At 42.6% G+C, this 27,253-nt stretch overlaps 1 protein-coding gene across 3 annotated transcripts; it reads right to left on the reverse strand.

The window, feature by feature from the left end:
• Window positions 1-2,555: 2,555 nt before the first annotated feature.
• On the reverse strand, window positions 2,556-27,172 carry LOC144687294 (ADP-ribosylation factor 5). Of its 3 annotated transcripts, none has more exons than XM_078553180.1 (7): window positions 26,880-27,172; window positions 26,662-26,825; window positions 17,322-17,402; window positions 14,558-14,667; window positions 9,875-9,946; window positions 8,641-8,766; window positions 2,556-4,257 (listed from the first exon to the last, which is right to left on the reverse strand). In XM_078553180.1, the coding sequence occupies exons 2-7, from the start codon at window positions 26,726-26,728 to the stop codon at window positions 4,171-4,173; spliced, it is 543 nt and encodes a 180-aa protein (XP_078409306.1). In that variant the 5' UTR covers window positions 26,729-26,825; window positions 26,880-27,172; the 3' UTR covers window positions 2,556-4,170. The 3 variants fall into 3 exon arrangements, with proteins under 3 accessions (XP_078409306.1, XP_078409307.1, XP_078409305.1); XM_078553181.1 differs by having other exon boundaries at window positions 26,662-26,821; window positions 27,109-27,127; XM_078553179.1 differs by having other exon boundaries at window positions 26,662-27,172.
• Window positions 27,173-27,253: the final 81 nt, after the last annotated feature.

Below are 27,253 nucleotides of genomic sequence, written 5' to 3' on the forward strand. Positions count from 1 at the left end.
CTATCCTGGCTATACGTCCAACAATTGCCCTCTCCAAACCACCGCAGTGGCATTGTGGCTCTCACCACCAAAACACAACTCCTAGGAATGCAAATATAACTCCGAGCTTCTGTTCTCCACTACATATTGTCTTCTTAAAACCCACTTCCCCCTGTCTCCTCCATCCTCCCCTCCAATAACAAGTGTGAGGATCTCATGGACTTCTTTGTCACTAAGATTGAGACCACATGTTCAGCTGCCTCTGCCACTTCTCTCACCCTAGCCCACCAGACCAAATTTCCCCTCAGCTTATGCCTGGCCATTATTCTGAACTTGTTTCTCTAATGCTATCTTCCACATGCCCTCTCCAAGCTCATCTTGTCCATTGGACATTTAGCTTCACACTTAATGCCCTAAATATAGTGTGAAGAGCCACATTTAAAGTGACATTGACAACAACTGGTTCCTCACCATCTCCGTCTCACATTCGGTCAACCTGGAACATCAGATTATCAACCCCGACCCTGGCAGCAGACACACCTTTTGTTTGACTAGACCCGGTTTGTAAAACTCTCCAAACTGTTGTCACCCGTTACCACAACTGCTCTGCTCACTCCTATTACCTCCAGCTCTGATAGCTTGCTAGGTTGTGTTACAAATGTGGGGTTTTATCAGATTATGTTTTGGGACTGCAAAATGAAGGAATGAAGGGGCATCGGACATGTTCTAAATTCCACTGAGAGTAAACTTGGATGGCTTAGAAAGGTTAAGGGGGTTGTTTTACTGGGAAAACACAGGTTGTTTTACTGGGAAGTGCAAGCTATTCACACTTGTAGACAATGGAAGAAGCAACTGTGCTGACAGTGGTTAGACAGTTAGTCTCCAAAGGAAGGTGTTAAGAATGTCAGTTTTTAAAAATAGTTTACTTTAATTGTATTTAATTTCCAGATAGAATGAAATTAGGAGTCTGAAGGATAGCTAATCAGTATGCCTACCTGGATACCAGGCCCATATGATTCACATTGCCGTGGAGATGGGCTTTGAGAGGGGAAGGGTACATAGGAAACCATTGTAGAGTTGGATTACAAGGTTCTCCTAAAAGATATCCCTGAATTTCACAGACAGTTGAGTCTGCCAGGATCTGAGAGGGGAAGCAGATAGAGGCAGCAAATCTCTATGGTTCACTGAGCAGGAATGTGGATGGGAGCTCACACTCAGACTGAAAACACCAAGTCTGAGAGAATTTAAAATGAGATTCATCTTACTTCAGCTACAGGGGAAATGTCCCAGAAAACCCTCACCAAGAGACAATTCCAGAGTTAAAAGTTACCAGGCTGGAAAAGGAAAGGAATGGAAGTAAACACTCAAGGCCCAAGAATCACTTTGGACTGGTTCCAGGCGAATTGAATCTCTACTTAAGGGATTGTCAAGTATAGCAGCATTATGGGATTTTCAACTGTGTTAAAAGTAAAACGGGTAAGTTCATTTCTGTAGTTTAAAGTATAAGTTGCCTACAAAATTAGTGTTTAGGTAACATTGCTTTTAGTTTTTGTTTTATTCATTTGCGGGATGTGGGCGTTTCTGGCTGGGCCAGCATTAATTGCCCACCCCTAATTGCCCTTGAGGTGGTGGTGGTGGTGAGCTACTGCAGTGTCTGTGGTGTAGGTACACCCACAGTGCTGTTAGTGAGGGAGCTCCAGGATTTTGACCCAGCGACAATGAAGGGATAGCGATACATTTCCAAGTCAGAATGTTGAGTGACTTGGAGGGGGACTTCCAGGTGGTGGCGTTCCCATCTGTGCTGCCCTTGTCTTTCTACAGGGTAGTGGTTATGGGTTTGTAAGGTGCTGTCTAAGGTGGCTTGGTGAACTCCTGCAGTGCATCTTGTAGATGGTACACACTGCTGCCAATGTATGTCAGTGGTGGAGGGTGTGAATGTTTGTGGATGGGGTGCCAATCAAGTGGGCTGCTTTGTCCTAGATGGTGTCAAGCTTCTGAAGTGTTGTTGGAGCTGCATTCATCCAGGCAAGTGGAGAGTATTCCATCGCACTCCTGACTTGTGCCTTGTAGATGGGTACAGGCTTTGGGGAATCAGGAGGTGAGTTACTCACTGCAGGACTCCTAGCCTCAGACTTGCTCTTGTAGCCACAGTATTTATATGGCTAGTCCAGTTCAGTTTCTGGTCAATGATAACCCCCAAGATGTTGACATCTTTGTCACAGCAAAAGTCTTAAAATGTGAAATCATGTTGTGTCATCCTTTCAGCTATTCACTGGGAGTTTGAATTTTTAAAAAAAAGTTATCGTTCTCCACAGGGTCATAACAATTGCTACAGTGCAGGATTCATCACTTAAGGCTGCTCCATCGCTTTAGTGCAAGGCACAATCACCAAAGGTTACTGCATTGCTCAAGGCTGCTGGATTGCCCTCATGGAGGCAGCTGTTCCTCACCCCCATCCCCACCCCAATGACAGACACACACTCAGTTACCCCCGCCCCACCAACAAACTCAAACTATTACTTGTACCTTTCTTGAATTAAGTCAAAAGCACAATTCATGCACAAAATATTAAGGAATGTTTCTGAAAAGGCCTTTATTAAGATTGAATCAATGTTTCAGAAAAGATACTATGCCTTTAGTTACGTTCAATATGGTTTGCTTCAGCTCACTGATTTACTGTTTGTAACAATGCCAGTTATCAGGATCACAGTCTCCACAGGGAACGCAATATACATTTGCAGGTGTGTTTACAGCATCTAAAGCACAGAAAGTGTTTACATAACCAAAAGAACATTACATTAACACACAAGGGGAATTTCAGAAGGGCTCCCCATCATTATAACATTAGCACAAGTACGATGCCATGGCAGGATGAGGTAAATGCTCCATGCATACAATTTAAGATTTGGCTGTATTTTTAAACCATATATATATTTGTCTCAAAGAGACAATTATTAACTGTTTTCTCTGTACAATTGTGGAAATTATGATTTACCCTTGAGCCATTAAAACAGCAAACCAGTGCCCTTTGTAACCTGATAGTTTATTCCTAAATTGAAAAGAAAAACAAAAGCACAGCCACAAAGTAAAATATACAAATTCTTGTAGTTTGAAGTGATGTAATTCCATTCAAAAAGCACTTCCTACCAAGGTCTGAATTTGCACAGCAGTGGCATCAGACCAGAGCTCACTGCAGTGGCCCTTTGTTGCACCGATGGGAGAATGCCAACACTGGAATCCTGTCCTTCAGGGATATACCGGGGAGGAGACAAATAAGCCCGTCACCAAAAGGAAGAGGGAAGATCAAGAAACCGCTTGAAAAGGCTGAAGGTATAAAGCTCCTTTGCGCAGGGTGAAGTTAAGCTAAATGGAAAGAAAGTTGGCTTGTTCAGTTTACAGGTGAAGGCTGCAGTTAGGTTAAAAGGGAATTACTCTGAAAACTATGATTTGATTGAGGAGTTTGTTCATCTTACAATTGGCACTCCTCACAAATGCAGATTATAAGCCCATTCTCCAAGCTACAGTTTAACCATTGAGTGAACAAGGATCCATGTGTCCACATATTCCCTAATCCTGAAACAATATAGCCATGGTCATCACTGCTCCTACATCCAACTTAGCATCTGCAGCATTAGAAAGCATCACAATTCACATCTGCAAAACTTCTTCCTTCGCTGGAATCCTCTTAAACAATGTGCATATTCTGTGGAACGCTGAAGAGGGAGTGTTTCACTGTGTGTTGAACAACCATTTAAAATACTCTATGGTCCAAAATCAGAAGGTTAAACAAACACAGCAAGATGCTGTGCAGATGTTGTTCATCCAGTTGTTAGGACATAAGTTTAGAACTGCAGTGAGAAACTATAGTTGGGAGCTGGGTGCAAAGTTCTCACTCAGTCACAAGCAAAGGTTCTAACTCATAGTTAAGAGACTACAGATGCTGTCACTCCTTGAACTAGTTTTGCAAGGGGGCATCCATCCATTACTGAATGAGGGGATCACTCCTATCCAAACTTTTGATTTTAATTAAAAAAAACATGCACCTTAAAGAGTTGACAAGCATGAGATGGAAAGCAAATTAAGGGATAGAGTAGAAGAGTTAGGAAAGGAAGCTATTGTTAAAGTCCTTGAGTTCAAGTCCTAGCAGTTGACACACTGATGTAGGCGGGATAGTGGATGAAGCTGGTTCTTCTATTGTTTGGACAGCTCGGCGGACAACCAATCCAGTCCTTCAAACAGACCTGAGCCCTGAGTGGCGCACGTGGCCTGTATGTGCCACTGTAAGGACAAGAAAGAAAGAAATTAACATCAATTCACAATAACTTTAGCTAAAGAAAGAGGTCTCAGTAGACACAAGAGAATTTTTCATTGCATTACATTGCAGGACATTGAAAAACACTGCAACAATTAAGCTAGAAACATTGCGCTGTAACACAGTGAAGAGATAGAATAAGTGTTTTGGAGTTTACAAAGTTATCTTGTTTCTCATATTTCACCTGAAGTTCTGCTGAAGTCTGAACCTTTAATACAAGGACAAACCAAAAACTGTGCATTATCTGAAATGTGGCCATTTGAGGAAGCAGTCAAAAAAAACTCTAGGTGATGGGGTGAAATTGCCAAATAATGGAGAGAATGTATGGCCAGGGCATTTTATAATAAGCCTTTTAATTTGGTGCCAATTCTGTAAATTTTCAAAACACGCATAGCCATAAATGTCTTTCTGCCAAGCAAATTACACTTGAGGAAACTAACACTCTTGCTGTTCTTCAGTGCCATGGGACCTTTAGGTCTATCAGAGAGGATAGATGGCTCATCCAAAAGGCAGCACCCCCAACAGTGCTGTGCTACCTCAGTACAACAGCACCTTGTTTATATAGCGCCTTTAACGTAGTAAAACATTGCAAGGCACTTCACTGGAGCATGACAAAGCAAAATTTGACAGAGCCAGATAATGTGATATTAGGGAAAAATGGTCAAAAGTTTAGTCAGAGGTAGATTTTAAGTAGCATCTTAGACAGAAACATGAGAGATCCCGCAGTACAATATCAACTTGCATTTATATAGCACCTCTAACATCATAAAGCAGCCAACGGCACTTCAGAGGCATGACAGGGACAGAGCCCAAGGAGAGAATCATCAACTATATCAGCTAACGTGGGGACCAGACAGGGAAGGTTTAGTGGGAATAGGGTTCAAGGATATAAACAGGTGGGTCTCATTAACAAGAGAGGCCCAGAAGGGCATGAGTTTAGAGAGGAACTAGAGACTGATGCAATTCAGGGTTAGGACAGGGAGAAATTTAGAGCAAGTTTGGCCTGGTGATCTAGGGGCAAAGGCAGGAGCATAGGAACATGGAACTTAAGAGCAGGAGTAGGCCATTCAGCCCTTTGAGCCTGGTCCACCATTCAATAAGATCGCGACTGATCCGATTGTAACCCCACATTCCCACCTAGCCCTGATAACCTTTCACTCCCTTGCTTATCAAGAATTTACCTCTGCCTTAAAAATATTCAAAAGCTCTGCTTCCAGCGCCTTTTGAGGAAGGGTTCCAAAGATTCACAATCGTCAAAATTTCTCCTCACCTCGGTCTTAAATGGGCAACCCCTTATTTGTAAACAGTGATCCCTAGTTCTCGATTCTCCCACAAGAGGAAATATCCTTTCCACATCCACCCTGTCAAGATCCCTTAGGATCTTATATGTTTCAATCAAGTCGCCTCTTACTCTTCTAAACACCAGTGAATACAAGACTAGCCTGTCCAACCTTTCCTCACAGGACAACCCACCCATTCCAGTTATTAGTCTAGAAAACTTTCTCTGAACTGCTTCCAACGCATTTACATCCTTCCTTAAATAAGGAGACAAATACTGTACACAGTACTACAGATGTGGTCTCACCTGTATAACTGAAGCATAACCTCCCTACTTTTGTATTCAAGTCCCCTCATAATAAACAATACTATTCTATTAGTTTTCCTAATTACTTGCTGTACCTGCACTAGGACACCCAGATCCCTCTGCATCTCAGAGCTTTGCAATCACTCACCATTTAGATAACATGCTTTTTTATTGTTCATGCCAAAATGGACAATTTCTCATTTTTACATTATACACTCACTTAACCTATCTATATCCTTTTATAGCCTCCTTACGTCCTCTTCACAACTTACTTTCCTACCTGTCGTCAGCAAATTTAGCAACCATACCTTCAGTTCCTTCATCCAAGTCATTATATAAGTTGTAAAAAGTTGAGGCCCCAGCATTGATCCCTGTGGCACACCTTACATCTTGACAACCAGAAAATGACTCATTTATTATAACAGGAACACTGTTAGCTAGCCAATCTTTTATCCATGGCAATATGTTACTCCCTACATCATGAGCTTTAATTTTCCGCAATAACCTTTGATGTGGCACATTATCAAATGCCTTCTGGAAATCTATATACAGTACATCCACTGGTTCCCCTTTATCCACAGCACATGTTACTTCTTCAAAGAACTCCAATAAATTGGTTAAACATGACTTTCCTTTCATAAATCCATGTCAACTTTGCCTGGTCTCAATTCCACTTTCCTGTCCTCCTCCAATAACCCTCAATCCCTTGTCTAAAAAAATATATCTAACTCAGCCTTGAATAAATTTAAAGACCCAGCCTCCACTACCTTCTGGAGAAGAGAATTCCATTCTAATGACTGAGAAAAAAATTCTCATCTTAAAAGGAAGGCCTCTCATTCTTAAACTATGTCTCCAAGTTCTAGTTTACCTCACAAGTGGAAACATCCTCCCATTATCCACCCTATCAAGTCCCCTCAAGATCTTATGTTTTAATCAGATCACCTCTCATTCTTCTAAACTCCAATGGGTATAGGCCTAACCTGTTCAACCTTTCTTCATAAGACAAGCCCCTCACTCCAGGAATGAGTTGAGTGAACCTTCTCTGAAATGCTTCTAAAGCAATTATATCCTTTTTTTGAATAAGACGACCAAATGAGTACACAGTGCTCCAGATGTGGTCTCGCCAAAACCTTGTACAGCTGCAGTAAAACTTACCCACTTTTATATTCAATTCCCCTTGCAATAAATACGAACATTCCATTTGCCTTCCTAATCACTTACTGTACCTGCATACTAACTTCTATGTACCAGGACATCCAGATTCCTCTGTACCGTTAAGTACTGCAGTTTCTCTCCATTTAAACACTATACTGCTTTTCTACTCTTCTTGCCAAAGCGGACAAGTTCACATTTACCCACGTTATACTCCATCTGCCAAATTTTTGCCCACTCACTTAACCTGTCTATATCCCTTTGCAGGCTACCAACTTACTTTCCTACCTATGTTGGTGTCATCAACAAATTTAGCTACCATACATTCGGTCCCTTCATCCAAGTCATTGAGCAGCTGATCGGATGGTCTCAATCTTAATGACAAATCCATGAGCTCCTTGCACTTATTGTTGGATGTCAGGGCAGAGGAGTCAGGGACGAGGATAAGACGGTATGTAGTTAACCATGTTGTGTTTCCTTTGTATTCTGGATATAATCAGCAGTTTTCACAGACAAAAGCAGGACCCAGTAGTGCTTTATATGGTCCAGCCAGATCTGGCGGTGAATAGCTAAACCAGTTGTCCACTATATCTGTTCAAGTCTGTGTCCTATAGACTTAAGGGAGTGGAGATGAGGGCTGTCCCAGAAGAATGGCTAGCCTGGAAGAGAGTAATGGTTCAACTGGGGTCTGGAGTACAGGTGAAGTGAGATACAGATGAGGAAATCAGTAGCTGCAGAAATGTCATGGTGGACAAAAGGCCAAAGGCTAGACAGTTGGGATTTTCAAAGTGCAATTGTAATGAATTGGGGAATAATTTTTCCAAAGGGCAGATTCAGAAGGATGGCTGGAATAGTGAAATGGGCTGTGGGTGGAGAGCAATACAAGGAAGTGATCAAGATGACCTTATCTGAGATTAAGTGTGTGTGTGTGGGGGGGATTTAGAAAAGAGGGCAGGGAGGGTCATTAATATGCACTGGGGCGTTTACATGGAAGAGGAGATAGAGGGCAGTGAACTTTGAGGACAGAGAGCAGGATGAGTTGAGATAGAGGTTGAAATCACCTAGGAAGAGAGGTCTCTTGGTGCAGAGACTGAGGAAGGAAAGCAGTGAAGGTATCTCTGCAAGAACTTTCATGACATTTGAGTGGACAATAGAGAACAAGGATTTCAAATGAGAACCAAAATGGTGAGATTTTCAAAAGAGGAGAAAATGCAGGAGTAAGGAGGCAAGGTCAAAGTCTGAATTGGTGATAAGAACCATCCTGCCACTGCAATGGTCTTGGCGGGGCAAGTGTTGCTCCTCTGACAATTCACCACTCCTCAACCACTGCACAGGACTGTCAGCCTGGATATCTGCACAAGTCTCTAGAGTGGGGCTTGAACCCAGAACCTTCCCACTCAGAGGCCAGTGTACTATCTCCGGGCCAAGGCCAACAACTTAATGGCCAGAAACGAATACTGCTTTCCCCTGGTCTAGCCTGGATTGTCGAAGCCGAGTACAGAGCTGCAGTTAAAACCTAGCACCTTCTTGCCATTGGTCATTGGAGACCTTAAAGAAGACACCAAACATCAACAATGGGGACGTATGTTTTAGAAAAATACAAAAGCCTTACAGTTCTGCTGTGCATGCGTTGTAATCCCAGTTTCTCCGAGAGCTCATTAACTGCCATGGCATTTGGCAAATCCTGCTTGTTTGCAAATATCAGCAACACTGCATCCCTCAGCTCATCCTCTTGCAGCTGGGAACAAAGAGCAAAGTACAAGTTGAATGAGCTCAGTAATCACATGAATCAAAGTTAAAGACACATTACTGCAGTCTTAGAAGCAAGAAAATTAAGAGTTTAAGAAACCTTTACATGAATTAATTCTAAATCTCACATATAGACCTCAGTTTTCCAAATGTTTTAGAACTTAACTGGTAGTTTCCCAGAGGCAGTAAAGAGTGTGATGGCAGCAACTGAACCCTCACTGCTGGGTAATAGGAGCTGCTTTCAGTAATCGAGCACAGTCAGTGCCACATCCCAGAGCTTTATTTGTTATTATTGTTCTAATGGACAGCCAACATTGATGAGCTATTCAACTGTGAACACAGAGACAAGTCTAATCTTATCTGTACCCAGGAAACACCAACACGTGAGGGTTAAATAAACATGCAGGAGCAGAAACTCTATTATAGAGAAGGGAAAATCAGGTAAAGTATATGGAGGCTGACTAGATCCACTGACTAATCTTGAAGGCAGGATTAAAGAATTCCATCTAGCCACTGATAAGGCTACTGCTTCGATGTGTGACTATGCACACGTGAAATTTAAAAAAAGGCATCAAATGTTCAGTTTATACCTGCCTGTATTTATGATCATTTCAGGGCCTCTTCTACAATCACTGATTTATAACATTAATACACCCAAGCTGTCATTCTCATTTGGAGGCTCATTTTGCACTCCACCTTCCATCCATTGTCAACATCTTTGGAATTACTTCCTCAGCAAATGGCTCCCTTCTGCCTATAGCTTTGTGCAGTATTTTATAAATGGCCACTGAGAAATCCATACCAGGTGGTGTACAAGGCATTTCTTCTGAAATGAAACTGATTCTATACAAATGGTTAACATGAAGCAAAATGGTCATATGTTTATTTCCAAAAATTCTTGGTGAATGAAAGGCAAAATATATAAATCCACTAGTTCCAAATCAGAGTTTACTTGTAAGGTACTTCAGGGCAGAGACCCCCAGTTTAGATATAACACAAATTGGATTTGGCAAAGAACTGAAACAAAAGGAGGCCCCACCTCAGATACTAAGAAAACCTGGGTTTCGCCCCAACCACCCAACACTGCCATTTCTCACCATTTTCTGTAGTTCGTCTACCGATTCCTGCACTCTCTCTCGGTCATTGCTGTCCACGACGAAGATCAGGCCCTAAGAGGATAAACAACCAATAGAGTTAGAGTGACTTATTCTTAGGGCAAAAAAGCACAACTCACTCCACCAGTGTACTCCATGAAGGATAACAATTGCATTAGAAAGTAGAAAACATTTGCTAAATATCTGTAGAACTCCAACTGAGCAGTTCTTTTTCCTGACTGGGTAACTTCTCAAAACTTTCATAACAGGCATTACATCTGAGTCATAGCCCCTTGCAACTCAATATACTGTAAAAATAATTGTCAGGGACCCATCATTTACAGGAAAAACATAAAATGGCATGGAAACAAAGTTGGCCATGGCAACTTGCTCTGCAAATCTTTGGCTTCTTCCCTTTTCTCATCTATATGCTGCCCCTTGGCAAAATCATCCTAACAGTGTTAGTTTTCACAAGCAGCTCCACCTCTTTCACATCTTCCACTGTTGTTAAATTATCAGATTGCTTGTCTGACATCCAGGACTGGGTGAGAAGTTTCCTCAATTAATTAAGTCGACCAAAGCCACTGTCTTCGATACCTGTTACAAACTTAATTTCCTAGCTACTGACTCCATTCCCCTCCCTGGCAACTGAGACACGCTAAAACAGACTGTTCACAACCTTCGTTTAATTTGACCAAGATGAGCTTCTGACCACACATCCACAGCAATGCTAGGACTGCTGGTTTCTATCTCCATAACATTGCCTAAGTCCACCCCTGCCTCAGTTCATCTGCTGCTGAGACCCTCAGTTATGCCTTCATTACCTATATACTTGACCAATCCAACACACTCCTAGCCAGCATCCCAGTTTATCCTCGAGGTCATCCAAAACTCTGCAGCCCTAGTCCTTATTCAAACCAAGTCCCCATTCATCCAACATCCGTGCGCATTGACCTTCATGGGCTCCCAATAAAGCAGCACCTTGATTTTAAAATTCTCATTTCAGTTTTTAAATTCCTTCCCAGCCTCGGTCCTTCTCATCTCTAATCTTATCCAGCCCCACAACCCTCATATCTGCACTCAAAATTTGGGCCTCTCGAGCATTCTGGATTTTAATTCTTCCACCATCGGTGGCTGTGCCTTCAGCTGCTTAAGCCACAAGTTCCAAAATTCCCTCCCTAAACCTGTGTCACTCAACCACTCTTTTTTCCTTTAAGGCACGCTTTAACACACACCTCGCTGTCCACATTTTTGGCCATCTGTCCTAATATTGCTTTTTATTTTGCTTTTTATCCTTTCATGAAATGTGTGTTGCTGGCTAGGCCAACATTTATGGCCCATCCCTAATTGCCCTTGAGAAGGTGGTGGTGAGCCGCCTTCTTGAACTGCTGCAGTCCAATGGTGTAGGTACACCCACAGTGCCGTTAGGGAGTTCCAGGATTTTGACTGAGCAACAGAGATGAAACAGCACCATAGTATCAAGTCAGGATGAGAGACCTGGAGGAGAAATTGCAGGTGGTGCTCCCATGTGTCTGCTGCCCTTGCCCTTCTAGGTGGGAGAGGTTGTAGGTTTTGAAAGGTGCTGTCAAAGAGACTTAGGGAGCTGTTGCAGTGCATCTTATAGATGGTATACACTTCTGCCACTGTGTACCAGTGATGGAGGGAGTAAATGTTTAGGGTACTGGATAGGGTACTAATCAAGTGAGCTGCTTTGTCCTGGATAGCATTGAGCTTCTTGTGTTGTTGGAGCCGCATTCATCCAGGCAAGTGGAGAGTATTTCATCACGCTCCTGGCTTGTGCCTTGTAGATGGAGAACAAGCTTTGGGGAATCAAGAAGTGGGTTACTCGCCACAGAATCAGAGCCTCTGGCCTGCTCTTTTAGCCACAGGATTTATATGCTCGCCCAGTTAAGTTTCTGGTCAATGATAACCCCAGGATGTTATTGGTGGGGGTGTTCAGCAATGGTAATCACATTGAATGTCAAGGGGAGATGATTAAATTCTCTCTTGTTGGAGATGGTCACTCCCTGGCAAGTGACATCCATGCCACACATCAGCCTACACCTAAATGTGGCTTGGTGTCAAATTTCTCTCTATATTTTACCTGTGAAACATCCTGAGAAGCTTTATTACATTCCAAGTGTTATGTAAATACAAACTGTTGTGGCATATGAACCACTAATCCAAAGAACCATAGAACTGTACAGGACAGGAGGCCATTCTGCCCAGAGTCTGTGCCAGCTGTTTCAAGAAACAATCCAGTTATTCCCAGTACTCTAGCTCTAACCCCATATGCCTACAAATTTTTCTCCTTCAAATATTTATCCAATTCCCCATTGAAGGCGACTATTGTATCTGTGTCCAACACCCTACCAAGCAGTGTGTTTCATTCCATCATTTAAGTCATTAATAAATGCAGTAAATAGTTGAGCCCCAACACAGATCCCTATGGGACATTATTAGTCGTATTCTGCCCACTACTCTTTCACTGTTGCCTGCAGCTCAGCAAATTTCCTGACCAGATTAATAATTTGCCTTCAATTCATGAGCTACTTCTTTAGTTAACAATCTCTTTTGAGGGTCTTTATCAAATGCCTTCTGGAGGTCCATATAAGTAATATCCATAGACATTCCCTTGTCCATTACTTTAGTCAACTCTTCAAAAAGTTCAATTGGATGTACCAGGAATGATCAAGCATTTACATATCCATATTGGTTCAAGGCAATGAATCACCCTATCCTTAATGGTAGACTTTAATTAGTTTCTCGTGTAAGAAACTGGGGTCTTTAATAAACTTGTATTTACTGCATAGTATAGAACTTTTATGAGATTAGCTAAACAGCATTGATCGTCTCTTTGGGAAGGCAATTTCTAAATACTGACTTCTAAACAATCCCTGGAAACAGCAAGGTCACTTGGTTCAGGCTGCCATGTTGACATACAATGGTAGGAATGCATCCTGTGCACCCCCTTATCTATGCAAGTGCTCAGAAAGGGCCAGGATATGTCCTCAGCATGATGTAAACTAAAAAGCTGACTTCGAGCAGGGTAACATACAGGGGAGGAGGTAACCAGCCTGAGGTATCTTAGGTATCTGTCCTGTATCCATTGGTCAGGAGGGTTTGAATAGATGATTGACACTGGTAAGCTACCAGCCCCCACAAAGAGTATATTAACAAGCAGTCAATGACAGGGGCCAGGGGATGGTAATGTGGCAATGCTCATCAGGCAGTCATCTTCCTCAGATGGAAGAGGAAGAGGAGGAGGAGGAAGACCGAGGGTAGACACTTCAAATAGGGAGCAGAATGCCACTATCACAAGCTACCGAGATCACCACACTCTGCCAACTGCCTGCTTGTCCCCTGGGATCAGCAAACCGCTCTCAACTGTCACGGGTCGTATAATTTTTCTGTCTAATTAATTAATGCAGCGTATCTAAACTGTTGCTTCTTAATAAACTATCTTAAAATTATTTACGAATAGTCGACTGCCTATCTTAGGTATCTGTGGCCCCGAATCCAAAAATCTTACACCTGACAATGGATAATGGCTAACTCGTCTATAATTCCATGGTTTTCCTTCTCTCGCCTTAAATAGTGGAGGGGCTTGCACAATTTTCCAAACTAAAGGAACAGTTCCTGAATTGAGAGCACTTTGGAAGATTATGGTTTGGGCACCTGCAAATGATCTTTTTAATTTATTCTTTTATGGGATATGGGCACCACTGGCAAGGCCAGCATTTGTTACCCTTGAACTGAGTGGCTTGCTCGGCCATTTCTCAGGGCAGTTAAGATTTCTGTGAACCTGGAATTGCATGTAGGCTAGACCGGGTAAAGATGGCAGATTTCCTTCCCTAAAGGATATTAGTGAACTAGATAGGTTTTTTTTAATGACAATTGATGATAGTTTCACGGTCACCATTACTGAGACTAGCTTTCAATTCCAGATTTTATTAATTTGAATTTAAATTCCACCAGCTGCCAAGGTGGGATTTGAACTCATGTCTCCAAAGCTATAGCTTCGGCCTCTGGATTACTAACCCAGTGACATTACAAGCATGTCCCCCCCTCCCCTTGAAAATCATGGGGTCAAAGCATCTGATCCTGGGGATTTGCCAATCTTTAGTGTCATTATTTTCTTCATTACTTTTAATTTGTTTCTGTTAATTTTGGCAAGTCCTTTACCTGGGTTTAATAATAATTTCCTTGGGATGTCCTCAACTATAAATACTGATGTAAATAATTATTCAGCAGATATACCATTTCCTTATTTTCACTTGCAATATCAGATCAGTTTAAAAGGCCCACATTTAATTGGTATTTGGGCTGATAGGGTGATAATTAACCAGGTTAGGCACTGGTTTTTGTGGATAGGACACCTGTGCAATCTTGCACATTGATGGGTAAATGCACTGGAACAGATCAACTCATGAGAATTCTTATTTTACACTCGGCTCAATGTTTTATTTATATTATTACATAGCAAATATAAAAGAGGGTGTCTACAATCATTTCACCCAGTTAACCAGCACCATCAATATATTACTACCCTTTTCATTTATATACTAGGCAAGCACATTCTGTGTGTTGCAATAGCAAATAGTGGCTGTTGTGTGAGGAATTACTATTTGTGAAACAATGGACAACATAACCAGGACATGCTCAGGAGTTCCAGCATTCACATACCTGTGTGTTTTGGAAGTAGTGTCTCCACAAAGGACGGATTTTATCCTGACCTCCAACATCCCACACAGTGAAGCAGATATTCTTGTACTCCACAGTCTCCACATTGAAACCTGAAATGAGAACACCCCTTAATATTTAGTCACAAGGCCACAATCTGCTCCCGTTCTACACAACTTCAATTTATTTTTAATGTCAAAGATCATGCTTCCTGCATCTGTTTTCCATCAGACATGCCCCCTCATGTTGTACCTTTACTAATCTAAACCCTAACCCATCACCAGTGTTCTGCACATCTACTCTCCTGCCAAAAACCCAGGCTAGATACCCTGCTGAGTAAGCTCATAGTTAACTCTAGTGCCTTTCTGTATTCTCTATAGCCCACTAAGGCGCCCATCATTGTCTCATTACAAATAGCAACTCCACTGTCCCAACCTTCTCTCTCACTGGTCTTCCTGCCCAGTGTACCCACTGGGGACTAACATCACCAACCACTTATCCACCTAATACTATCTGCTTCAACTTTGCCAGTGGATCAATTGCCCCATTGCATTTCCCTCCAGAATGTCTGTTCATTTCCAAACAAGGCCTCTGCTATTCTCAACATTATGTACGATCGCATGGACATTTTGATTTTTGACTGAGACTTTGTTCATTGATGGCTATACTTTGCCTCTCACCAAGTCACACCTTGGTCTCTATTCCCCATACTCCTCTGGCATTTGTCTCCATTTTACTTCCTCTAACCTCTTCATCGTCAATGATCCTTGCTATTCACTTGAGCTTCTAAGATATCCTCCTTCAGCCTCTGCATTGAGTAACTATTCACCGCAATAATTTCAATCTCCATCTCAACTCACCTTTCTCTCCTCTGATTTCATTGCTCTCTCCTTAACCAAACACATACATACAGATGACCATTCCCTCAACATCATTTTTCAAGGTGCCTCTACTTCGATGGTCCTACTCAGATAATACCATTCTCAACTCTTTGTTTATACCCTAAATCCTCTCTTTCCATAGCCCGCTTTCCTGAATGAGTGCATCTCCAACAACACTCAAGAAGCTCAACAATATCCAAGACAAAGCAGCCTGCTTGATTGGCACCCCATCCACTACCTTAAACATTCATTCTCTCCACCACGAGCGCTCAGTTGCAGCAATGTGTACCATCTACAAGACACATTGCAGCAATGCATCAAGGCTCCTTCAAAAGCACTTTCCAAACCCATGACCTCTACCACCTAGAAGGACAAGGGCGAAGGCATGTGGGAATACCACCACAGGCAAGTTCCCCTCCAAGCCACACACTATCTGACTTGGAACTATGTCTCCGTTCCTTCACTGTCACTGGGTGAAAATCCTGGAACTCCCTTCCTAACAGTACTGTGGGTGCACTTACACCACATGGGCTGCAGTGATTCAAGGTGGCTCACTGCCACCTTTAAGGGCAGACACTTCCTTTTGCATTTGCCCCTGGAAAGATTTTCCCAGACATTTACAAACAGAGCTATGAAAGCTCAACACTGCCTAGCCATTGGCCACTTGCTACGGTGCTCAGCTGTCTATTTGCTCAATCGCGCTCTTACTTCCCCCTTTGATGCTCTTGTCCCCAGCAAAACCTCTACTCTTTTCCATCCTGGGAGTTTCCCCACAGTATAGCCCTTTCTTTACTTTCCATGGTGTGAAGACTGGATTATCTGGCACACAGCTGGTTTTCTCTTCTAGCACAACACTTGGCTGAACCTCAAACTCCATCAGGCCCTGCTCTCCTTTGCTAAAATACTTGCTACTCTAGGATCATCTGAAAGGGCAAACATAAACCCTACAGCTCCTATTCTCCACTACCAATCCCCTCCGTAAACCCCTTCCCTGCTCTAAAGTGCAATGAGCTCATGGATGACTTTGCGACCAGAAATGAGACTCTAATCAGCTACTGACCCACCGTTCCCCTCATCCACCAAATCCAACCCCCCTCTCAGACTTTTCCCAACTCACTCTGAACCCATGTGTCTCACTGGTTTCTTTCCTATCTCACTTTGTATCCACCAAATCCATCTATCTTCCTGGCTCCTGTACTATTTCTTTAGTTATTGTCCTCCAATTTCAAAGCCACCAGCATCCCCTTTTCAAAAACCTCATCCTCAATCTCTGCCCTTGAAGCTAATGCCCCATCTCCCTTTTCTCTCCAAAGCCCTCCATTCTGTTGTCCGCAAACCATGCTCACCTTTCCCACAATGCCTCTCTGAATCTCTCCCATCAAGTCTCCATGCCTTTAGCTGAAGCCCTACCAGTCACAAATAACATTCTCTGAGACCATGGCCCATTATCAATCCTGAAGCTTTTCCAAATGCTGGTCCTAGCAATATCATCTGCAGGTTTTCTCAATGATGGTCACACCTTAAGACACCTGGGAGCCGCACTATGGTATTTCCTCCCTAAACCCCTCCATTTCCCCCTCTCTCCTCTTTCAGACCCAACCCTAAGCATTTGATCACCCTACCAATGTCTGCTCTTAGCTCAGTGTCCATTTTAGTTTCTGATGACACCTGAAGGACGTATTTCTAATGCGCTGTATGAATGCAAATTATATACATTGAACACCGATGGTTTCTTTACTCGAGGGATTGCTCCTCTGGCACGTCTCATAGCAGTACAAGTCATGGAGGAGTTGGTCAGCTTACCTCCAAGCACAATTAAATGAACAGGATAAAGACAATGAATGTTTCAATCTTACCCTGAAAATAAAAACTATTGAGAAACCTACCAATTGTTGGAATGGTGGTGACAACCTCACCCAGCTTCAGCTTGTACAGAATTGTAGTTTTACCAGCTGCATCAAGTCCCACTGAAGTAGAGGGGAAAATAAGGTAGTTTAGACAGCTTACATTATGCTAAACCTTCCATAACAGTATATCATATCTTAAACTTTTCCATGGAGCATTCCCTATTTAAATTATCTTCACAAACTGCAAGGGAATTTTCAATATGCATTTGTAGCTAAACATAGGATTTTTTGGTTGCGTTTTCATTAGAACAGTTATGGATGAATTTTATAGTGGTAATTAGTTTTAAAGGGAGAGGATAGTGGATAGAAGCAGTTTCCAGTGATTGAGGAGTCTAGAACAAGTGGACATCAATTCAAGTTTTATGTAAGAAATTTAGGCAGTTAAGAATAGGTTACATAGAATTTACAGCATTCCAGAGTTAACAGGTCATTCTGCCCAATAGGTTGTCAGCCGTTCCTCCTAACCTTCATCTAACCCTAACACAGCCTTTCAACAGCAGTTATACCACAGAGCATTGAGAAAAACTGGAAATTGTAACAAAGGCAATGTAATAATCATACAGGACTTTAACCTTCATACAGACTAGATCAATCAAATTGGAAAAGGTAATCTGAAGATGAGTCTGTAGAATTCTTTTGCAAAACCTTCTTAGAACAATTCATTCTGGAACCAACTGGACAAAGCTATTTTAAATCTACTACTGTCTATTTGGCAGAGTTAATTAGTAACCTCATAGAAAAAGGCCCTTTGCGAGACAGTGGTCATAATAAAAACTGAAGATAATATTAAGTTTAAAAGTGACATACTCAAGTCCAAAACAAGAATCTTAAACTTAAAGTGAATTACATAGATGTGAGAGGAGAGCTGGCTATGGTCAATTGGGTAACAGACTACAAGGTATGGTGGTAACTAAACATTGGATCATTTTTTAAAAATGTTTTCCAAAATTTTCAACAAAAATGTGTTCCGTCAAAAACACGAAAGCTGTGAGAAAGATCCATCTGTGCCTTACTGGGAAATTAAGATTAAAATTAAATTAAAATTAGATTAAAATGAGACACTTATAATGCTGCAAAGAATAGTCATAAGCCTTAGGATTGGGAGAGTTTAGAAACCAGCAAAGGGACACCAAAAAGTTGATAAAAAGGCAAAAATATAGAAGAGAGTAACTTGGCCAGAAATATAAAAGCTCTTACAATTGTTTTTTGTAAATATTTAAAAGGAGGCTAGCTAAAGTAAATGTTGGTCCCTTAGAGGCAAAGACAAGAGAAATATGGGGGTGAGGAATTGACAGGCGTTGAACAAATCTGTGTCTATCATCACAGTTGAAGATACAAATTACATACCAGAAATAGAATATCCAAAGAGCTGAGATTGAGGAACTTAAAAGTAATTAATATCAGAGAAAAAGCATTGGAGAAACACAAGGGAATACCAGCCTCAAATCCCCAGGCCTGCTGGCCTACATACAAGGATTCTAAAAGAGGTAGTCATAGAGATAGTGGATGCACTGGTTATAATTTTCTAGAATTCCCCAGATTCTGGAACAGCCCCAGTGGATTGAAAGTTAGTAAATGTAACATCATTATTCAAGAAAGCAAGGAAAGAGAAAGCAGGAAACTACGGGCCTGTTATCCTGACATCAATTGTCAAGAAAATGCTGGAACCTATTAAGGAAGTCTTAACAATACACTTAGAAAATCATAGACAATCAGACAAAGTCACATGGTTTTAAGAACGAGAAATCATGTTTGACAAAGTTATTAGTTTTTTTGAGGATGTAGCTTGTAAATAATAGGGAGCTAGAAGATCTAGTAGACTTGGATTTCCAAAAAGCTTTTATTAGGTGCCTCACAAAAGGTTAGTACACAAGTTAAGAGTTCATGGTGTTGGGACAATTTATTAGCATGGATAGAGGGTTGGTTGACAGGCAGGCAGCAGAGGATGGGATAAACAGGCATTTAAGTTGATAGGTTGTAGCTAGTGGAGTGCTGCAAGAATCAGTGCTGGGGGCTATTTAAATGACTTAGACGAAAGGACCAAGGGTAATGTGCCCAAGTTTGCTGACCACACAAGGCCAGGTGTGTTCTCACAGCTCACTTTCCCAAAGAGGCTGGAAAGTGAGAGACAGGTTAAGTGAGTGGGTAACAAAGTGGCACAAGGAGTATAATGTGGTTTAGTGTGAGGTTATTAACTTTGGTAGTAAAAGCGAATAGTTTTAGAAAGGCATGGAACTTTTAAATGTTGATATTCCAAGAGACTTGGGTGTACTTATGAATGAAAAGTTAACATGCAGGCACAGCAAGCAATTAGGAAGGCAAGTGACATGCTGGTCTGTATTGCAAGGGGGACTGCAGTGCAAGAACAAGGAAGTCTTACTACAATTGCGGAGCTTTGGTGAGACCACACCTGAAGTAGTCTGCGCGGTTTTGGTCTTGACATTCAAGGAGGAATATACTTGCCTTGGAGGCAGTACAGTAAAGATTCACTAGAGCACACAAACTTAATAGTACGCTAGTAAATAAGGATAGAGGTTGCAAAAAGTGAGAGTGAACACTAAAGGTATTCCATCTTAATGCAAACAGCATTCGCAATAAGGTAGATGAATTCACATCACAAAAAGTAGTAAACAAATATGATCTAATTGCCATTATGGAGAAGTGGCTGCAGGGTGACGAAGGGTGGGAACTGAATATTCAAGTATATTCGACATTTAGGAAGGATAGGCAAAACAGAAAAGCAGGTAGGGTAGCGCTGTTAATGAAGGATGAGATCAGCATGTTAGTGAGAAAAGATCTTAGATTGGAAGATCAAGATATAGAATCAGTTTGGGTGGAGCGAAGAAACAGCAAGGGGCACCAAACACTGGGACGAGTTGCTTATAGGCCACCAAACAGTAGTATTGTAGGGCACGTTATAAATCAAATCATTGGAGGTGCATGAAACAAGGGTTACGTGCGAAGTCCTCCTTAGGATATTGCGCATATGAGGATACGTATGAACATATGAATTAGGAGTAGGAGGATGAACATCATAGGCTGGTTGGGCTAAAAGGCTTGTTACAATTTATCATTTTAAAATGGAAGCCATCAGCATCAGTGGCTACTTCATCACAAAACTTTGTTTGTTCTATTTACTGAACGACATTGACAGACCCTAATTTCCAGCAATTTTGTTACTTTAGATTTTCAGTTTTATTTTATTAGCATTGTTTTGTCTAGATGTGAGGTTCTGAGAAAAACGTTATCCATCTAGGTTTGACCTTTATATTCAACTTTGTTTATAAATTTGTAAAAATAGTCCTACATCAATTAAAAATTGGTTTATCCCCTCAGGTACACAGGGTACAAAATCCAACAGCTTCATGGTCACTTTCATTTCATTTTAGATTGGAAAAGTGAAACCAAGTTCTCAAATTGCTTTCCTTGGATCAGAATGCACATCTTGGGATTATTAGTTCAGGTTTCTTGATTCCAAGATTTTTTAAATTCATTGATGGGATGTGGGTGTTGCTGGATTGGCCAGCATTTATTGCCCATCCCAAACTGCCATTGAGAAGGAGGTAGTAAGCTGTATTCCCAAACCACTGCAGTCCACGTGGTGTAGGTACACCCACAGTACTGTTAGGGAGGGAGTTCCAGGATTTCGACCCAGTGACAGGTGAAGGAATGGCGATATATTTCCAAGGCAGGTTGGCGAGTGGCTTGGGTGGTGTTCCCACGTGTCTGCTGCCGTTGTCCTTCCAGATGGCAGTGGTGGTGGGTTTGGAAGGTGGTGTCTAAGGAGGCTTGGTGAGTTCCTGCAGTGCATCTTGTAGATGGTACACACTGCTGCCACTGTGCATTGGTGGTGGAGGGAGTGCCAATCAAGCAGGCTGCTTAGTCCTGGATGGTGTCAATCTTCTTGAGTGTTGTTGGAGCTGCACTCACCCAGGCAAGTGGAGAGTATTCCATCACATTCCTGACTTGTGTCTTGGTGGACAGGCTTTGGGGAGTCATGAGGTGAGTCACTTGTCACAGGATTCTTAGCCTCTGACCTGCTCTTGTGGCTAGAGTATTTATATAGCTAGTCCAGTTCAGTTTCTGGTCAATGGTAGCCCCCATAGTGGGGAATTCAGCAATGGTAGAGCCATTTAATGTCATGGGGAGATGGTTAGATTCCCTCTTGTTGGAGATTGCCTGGCACTTGTGTGGCGTGAACGTTACTTGCCAATTCTCAGACCAGGCCTGGATATTGTCCAGGTCTTGCTACATATGGACAGGGGCTGCTTCAGTGTCTGAAGAGTCACAAATGGTGCTGAACATTGGACAATCATCAGCAAGCACTTCTGACCTTATGATGAAAGGAAGGTCATTGATGAAGCAGCAGAAGATGGTTCGGTCTAGGAGACTACCCTGTGGAACTCCTGCAGTGATGTCCTGGAACTGAGATGACTGACCTCCAACATAGCATAACCATCTTCCTTTGTGCTATGTATCTCTCCAACCAGTGGAGAATTATCTCTAGTTTTGACGACTCTAGTTTTGTTAGGGTGCATTCGTGCTTCACTCAGTCAAATGCTGCCATGATTATCAAGGGTAATCCCCTGGAATTCAGCTCTTTTGTGCATTTTTAAAAATTCATTCATGGGATGTGGATGTCGCTGGCCAGCATTTATTGCCCACATGAATGAACTCCAGGGATGAGGTGAGAGTGATTGCCTAATGATTGAGAGATTAATGGGGAGTGTGATTTATTGCCCATCCCTAATTGCCCTTGTTCAGGGGACATTTAAGAGTCAACCATATTGCTGTGGGTCTGGAGTCACATGTAGGCCATACCAGGTAAGGAGGCAGATTTCCTTCCTTAAAGGACGTTAGTGAACCAGATGGGTTTTTTTTTTACAACAATCCACAATGGTTTCCAGATTTTTATTGAATTCAAACTCCACCACCTGCCGTGGTGGGATTCAAACCTGTCATGGGATGTGGGCGTCACTGGCCTGGCCAGCATCTATTGCCTATCCCTAACTGCCCTTGTTCAGAGGGCTTTTAAGAGCCCTCCAGGTTAGGATGGCAGATTTCCTTCCCTATAGGACAATAGTGAACTAGGTGGGTTTTTACAACAATCAACTTTGGTTTCATCATTAGACTATTAATACCACTACGCTACTGCTTCCCTAAGGAGTTAGTAACAGAAACAGTACACAATCATATTCTGTAGTCGCCTGCTGTCCAGATAAACCTAAGAGCTTGTGGCCTTTTCCCAGTGCTGAAAACTGCCTTTGGAAGATTCGAGAAAACACACAAGAGCCAATTGCTACATCCTGAGGATCTGCTATTGTAGAAAGAGAGTTTGGCAGAAAGATGCTCTAAACACTAATGGGGGCGGCTAATGCCAATGTGGCCCAGAGAAGACTCAGAACAATCAAAAGTAATGGTGAGAATTATGGATGGCGTTGTTAATTTTATCTAACATTCTTTCTCTCATTGAAGCTCATATCTCACTAAGTTCAAACCAGTTGTTTAACCCGAGCTCCACAACATGACAGCATTGTCACATTCAGAGGGTGCGGGTAGGTCAGACTAAGTGTTTATGCAAACTCAGTACTAGAAGGTTTGAGTGTTTGCCTCTGGCACCCTCTTCCTTAGTTTTCAAACAGAAAGTTTGGTTCATGGGGATTGCAAGCTTAGCCACCTCTCTTGGTCCCTACCACAGTCTGTATGGCAGTACAGTGAAGGTTCACTAAATTGGTCCCTGGTATCAGGGGGTTGTCCTATGATGAGATGTTAAGTAAGTTGGGCTTATATTATCTGGTGTTTAGAAGAATGAGAGGTGATCTCACTGAAACCTACAAGATTCTGAAGGGGCTTGATAGGGTAGACACTGAGAGATTGTTTCCGCTGGCCAGAGTGCCTAAAAATGGGTACAGTTTTAAGATAAGGGGCCAATCGTTTAGGACTGGGATGAGGAGAAATTACTTTACTCAAAGGGTTTTAAATGTTTGGAATTCTCTACCCAGAGGGTTCTGGATGCTCCATCGGGCTGGGATAGACAGATTTTTGGTGTCTCTGGGAATTCAGGGATATGGTGGGGCAGGTGGGAAAATTAAGTTGAAGCAAGCCCAACATCAGCCATGATTTTATTGAATGGCAGAGCAGGCTCAGTGGGCCATATGGTCTACTCCTGTTCCTATTTCTTGTGTTATTAGACTGCTTGTCTGACATCCAGTCTTGGATGATTGCAATTTCTTCTGTTATTTGCTAGCCCAAGCTTGGTCAATATCCAGGCCCCGTTGTATCCTGGTACCACGGGCAAGCTAATCCATTAGCAGAGTCAAGTGAAGCCAAAGAATTTTGGCAGCAATGCAACATTCTTAGGCTACAGCAATAGGAAGTCACTAGAAAAAATAAAAGCGCTGATTGCAGCAACTGGTGGGCTTCCCATTTTAATGAGAGCTCCTTGATACATTTTGAGGGAAATTCTTCCTCAACATTAAGGGCAGTTCATTTGATATGTCCTCAGAAGCAACTCATGCATTTACGGCTGGTGCTGTCAAGTTTCTGGTCGACTGTGACTCAAAGGTGTTGACAGTGGGAGATTCAATAATAGTAATTCCATTGACTATCAAAGGGAGGCAATTAGACTCTCTTATTGGAGATGGTCATCGCCTGGCACTGGCATGACAGGAATGTCACATGCCACTTACCAGCCCAAGCATGGATAATGTTCAGGTCTTGGTGAATGGGGAATTGTGAATGTAGGTGAATGCTGCAATCATCGGTGAATAGTTCCATTTCTAACCTTACGACTGAAGTAGACACTGCCCTGAGGAACTCCTGCTTCAATGTCTTGGTGCTGAGATGACTGGCACCCAATGACCACAGCCATCTTTCCTTTGTGCTGGGTCCGACTTCAGTTAATTGTTTAATTGTCCATCAACATTCACAACTGGGTGACAGCACTGCAGGGCTCTGACCTGATGCATTGTTGTGGGATTGCTTCACTCTCTATAGAATGCTGCTAACTTTGTTTAGCATACATGTGGCTTAGCTTCACCAGGTTGGCACCTCATTTTCAGGTAAACCTGATGCTGCACCTGACATGCTCGTCTACACTTACTGAACACGTTCAAAAAAAGAGAGAAGGATAAACTACCAGGTTTAATGTGAGTGGCGTGGAAGCTTTTAGAAACAATAATCTACAGGAAAATTAACAACCACTTGGACAAGTATGAATAAAAGTCAGTCAGCACAATTGTTAAGGACAAACTGTGACCAACTTGATTGAGTTTTTGTGTGCGTTAACAGGGTAGATGAGGGCAGCGCAGATGTTGTGCATATGGACTTTGAAAAGGCCTTTTATAGAGCATTACATTTCAGGCTTGTTAACAAAATTGATGCCCATTGGATAAAAGGGGCAGTAATAGCAGCATGGATACAGGGTTGGCAAATAAAAAAAACTGATGTGACAAAGGGCAGTTTTTTTCAGATTGGAGGAAGATAAACAGTGGAATTCACTACTGTACAGTAATAGGGCCATTGCTGTTTTTGACATACATTAATGAGCTGGCCTTGGGGGTACCAGGCCCAAATTCAATTTGCAGATGGCAAAACTCGCAAGTGTAGTAAACAGTGAGAAAGACATTCATAGACTTCAAGAGGGCATAGACAGGCTGATGGACTTAAACATCAGATGAAATTCAACACAAAAATACAAAGTGATAGATTTTGGTAGGAATGGGGAGACACAATATAAACTAAATGGTACAATTTTAATGGGGGTCCAAGAACAGAGACACCTGTGCACAAATCTTTGAAGATGGCAGGGCAGGTTAACAAAGCAATTAATAAAGATAATTGCATCCCGAGCTTTCTAAATGGAGGCAGAAAGCACAAGAAGTTATGCTAAACACTAGTTCAGCCCCAGCTGGAATATGTACCCCAAGTCTGGACACCACTCTTTAGCAAAGACACGAAGGTTTGGCGAGGATGAACAGGTTTACTAGTACAGTTCCTGAGATGAGTAATTATAGTTACATAGAAGTTAATGAGTAAAAGTTGGGGTTGTTCTCCTTAGTCAAAAGGCTAAGGCAATATTTCATTGAGTATTAAAATCATGAAGGGTTCAGATAGTGCAAATGAGAAATTGTTTCCAGTGGCTGAAGGGTGGATAACCAGAGATCACAGATTTAAGGTGACCGGCAAAATAACTAGAGGTGACGTATGGATAAACTTTTCTTACGCAATGAGTGGTTGGAATTTGGAATGCACTAGCTGTTAGGGTGGTGGCTACAGACTCAACAGGACCTTTCATTAAAAATGCTTCAGAACATAGAAGGGTGAAATGAGCATACACATGGCAGATGAAATTTAACAGAGAAGTCTGGTTATTATCTTTGCAAGGAAGAATTAATAAAGCAATATAAGCAAAATGCTGCAATTTTAAAGGGTGCTCAGGAACAGACACACTGGAAATGCATATGCGCAAATCTTGACTGGAATAACTGGGGTTGCTCGATTGTGGAGGATGGGAGATTTAGCAGAGGTATTAAAATATCAATGATTTTGATGGGTTGATAAAAGGAAACTGTTCCAATGGCTGAAGGGTTGGTAATGAGGGAACACAGATTTAAGGTAATTAGCAAAAGAACCAGAGGCAAGATGAGGTGACTTTTTTCTTTTTACATAGAGGTGTGATGATATGGAATGCACAGGCTGAAAGGGCAGTGGAAGTTTTCAGCAGTAATATTCAAAAGGAATTGGATAAATCCTTGTAAGGAAAAAATTACAGGCACTGGGGAAAGAATAAGGGAGTGGAACTAGTTGAACAGCCCTTTCAATCAACCAGCACATGCATAACAGACCAAATGGCCTCTTTCTGTGCCATATCACTATGATTCTAAAGGAGAGAGAAACAGCACAGGTAGATGAGCACCTGGAAGGAGAGGCCAACTTATCATTCAGCGTGTAGATTCTCCACTGTCTTATCTAAAAATGTACTTCTTTCACTGAAAATAGACGATATTTTATAACCAATGATATTATAGAGCCGAAGTCCAACGCCAGGTTTACATCTACCAAAGGGACATTAATACCAAACATATATTGAAAGAGATAACAGTTTAACACACGACTAAAATCATAAATGTCATTTTAAGCTTTACATTGATCCAGGATCACCCTCCCTCCTACAGACACACCTGGGCATTTTCAATCATCCATTTCCTTCATTCTTACCACAAACGCAGCAGGATTATAAAGTCCAGTCCCAATAACCAAGAGCTTTATCATGTTGCCCCAGACTCCTTCCTTTGGACCGCGGTTACACTGCACTTACCCATCAGGATCCGCATCTGCTTCTTCCCGAAGAGTTTGCTCAGTACCTGCGAGAAGGCTATTCCCATGGTTCCGGGATCGGAGCAGGGCCTGGCGGCTTAGGGCCTAGCGACTCGGGGTTCGGGACCGGGCGGCTCGGGTGGGCCCGGGATCGAAGTCTGGCGGCTCGAGGTGAGTCAAGGGGCCAGGCGACTCGGGGTAAGTCCAGGGGCCGGGCGACTCGGGGTGAGTCCTGGGGCCGGGCGACTCGGGGCGAGACCTGGGGCTGGGCGGCTCGGGGTGAGATCTGGGGCCGGGCGGCTCGGGGTGAGACCTGGGGCCGGGTGGCTCGGGGTAAGACCTGGGGCGTGGCGGTTCGGGGCCGGGCGGCTCGGTGTGAGTCCTGGGGCTTGGCGGCGCGGGGGTGAGTTCTAGGGTTTGGCGGCTCGGGAGTGAGTCCTGGGGCCAGGCGGCTCGGGGTGAGTCCTAGCTTCGGGCGGGAGTGGCAACGGGAACTGGCCCAGCGATGACGTTTCCAATGACAGTTTCCGGCCAACGAGGAAGAAATGACGTCAAACGTGTGCTTGAAACGTAAACCGCAAAGCCCACTTCCG

This window comes from Cetorhinus maximus, chromosome 12, assembly GCF_964194155.1.
Source record: "Cetorhinus maximus chromosome 12, sCetMax3.hap1.1, whole genome shotgun sequence".
NCBI classification, from domain to species: domain Eukaryota; kingdom Metazoa; phylum Chordata; class Chondrichthyes; order Lamniformes; family Cetorhinidae; genus Cetorhinus; species Cetorhinus maximus.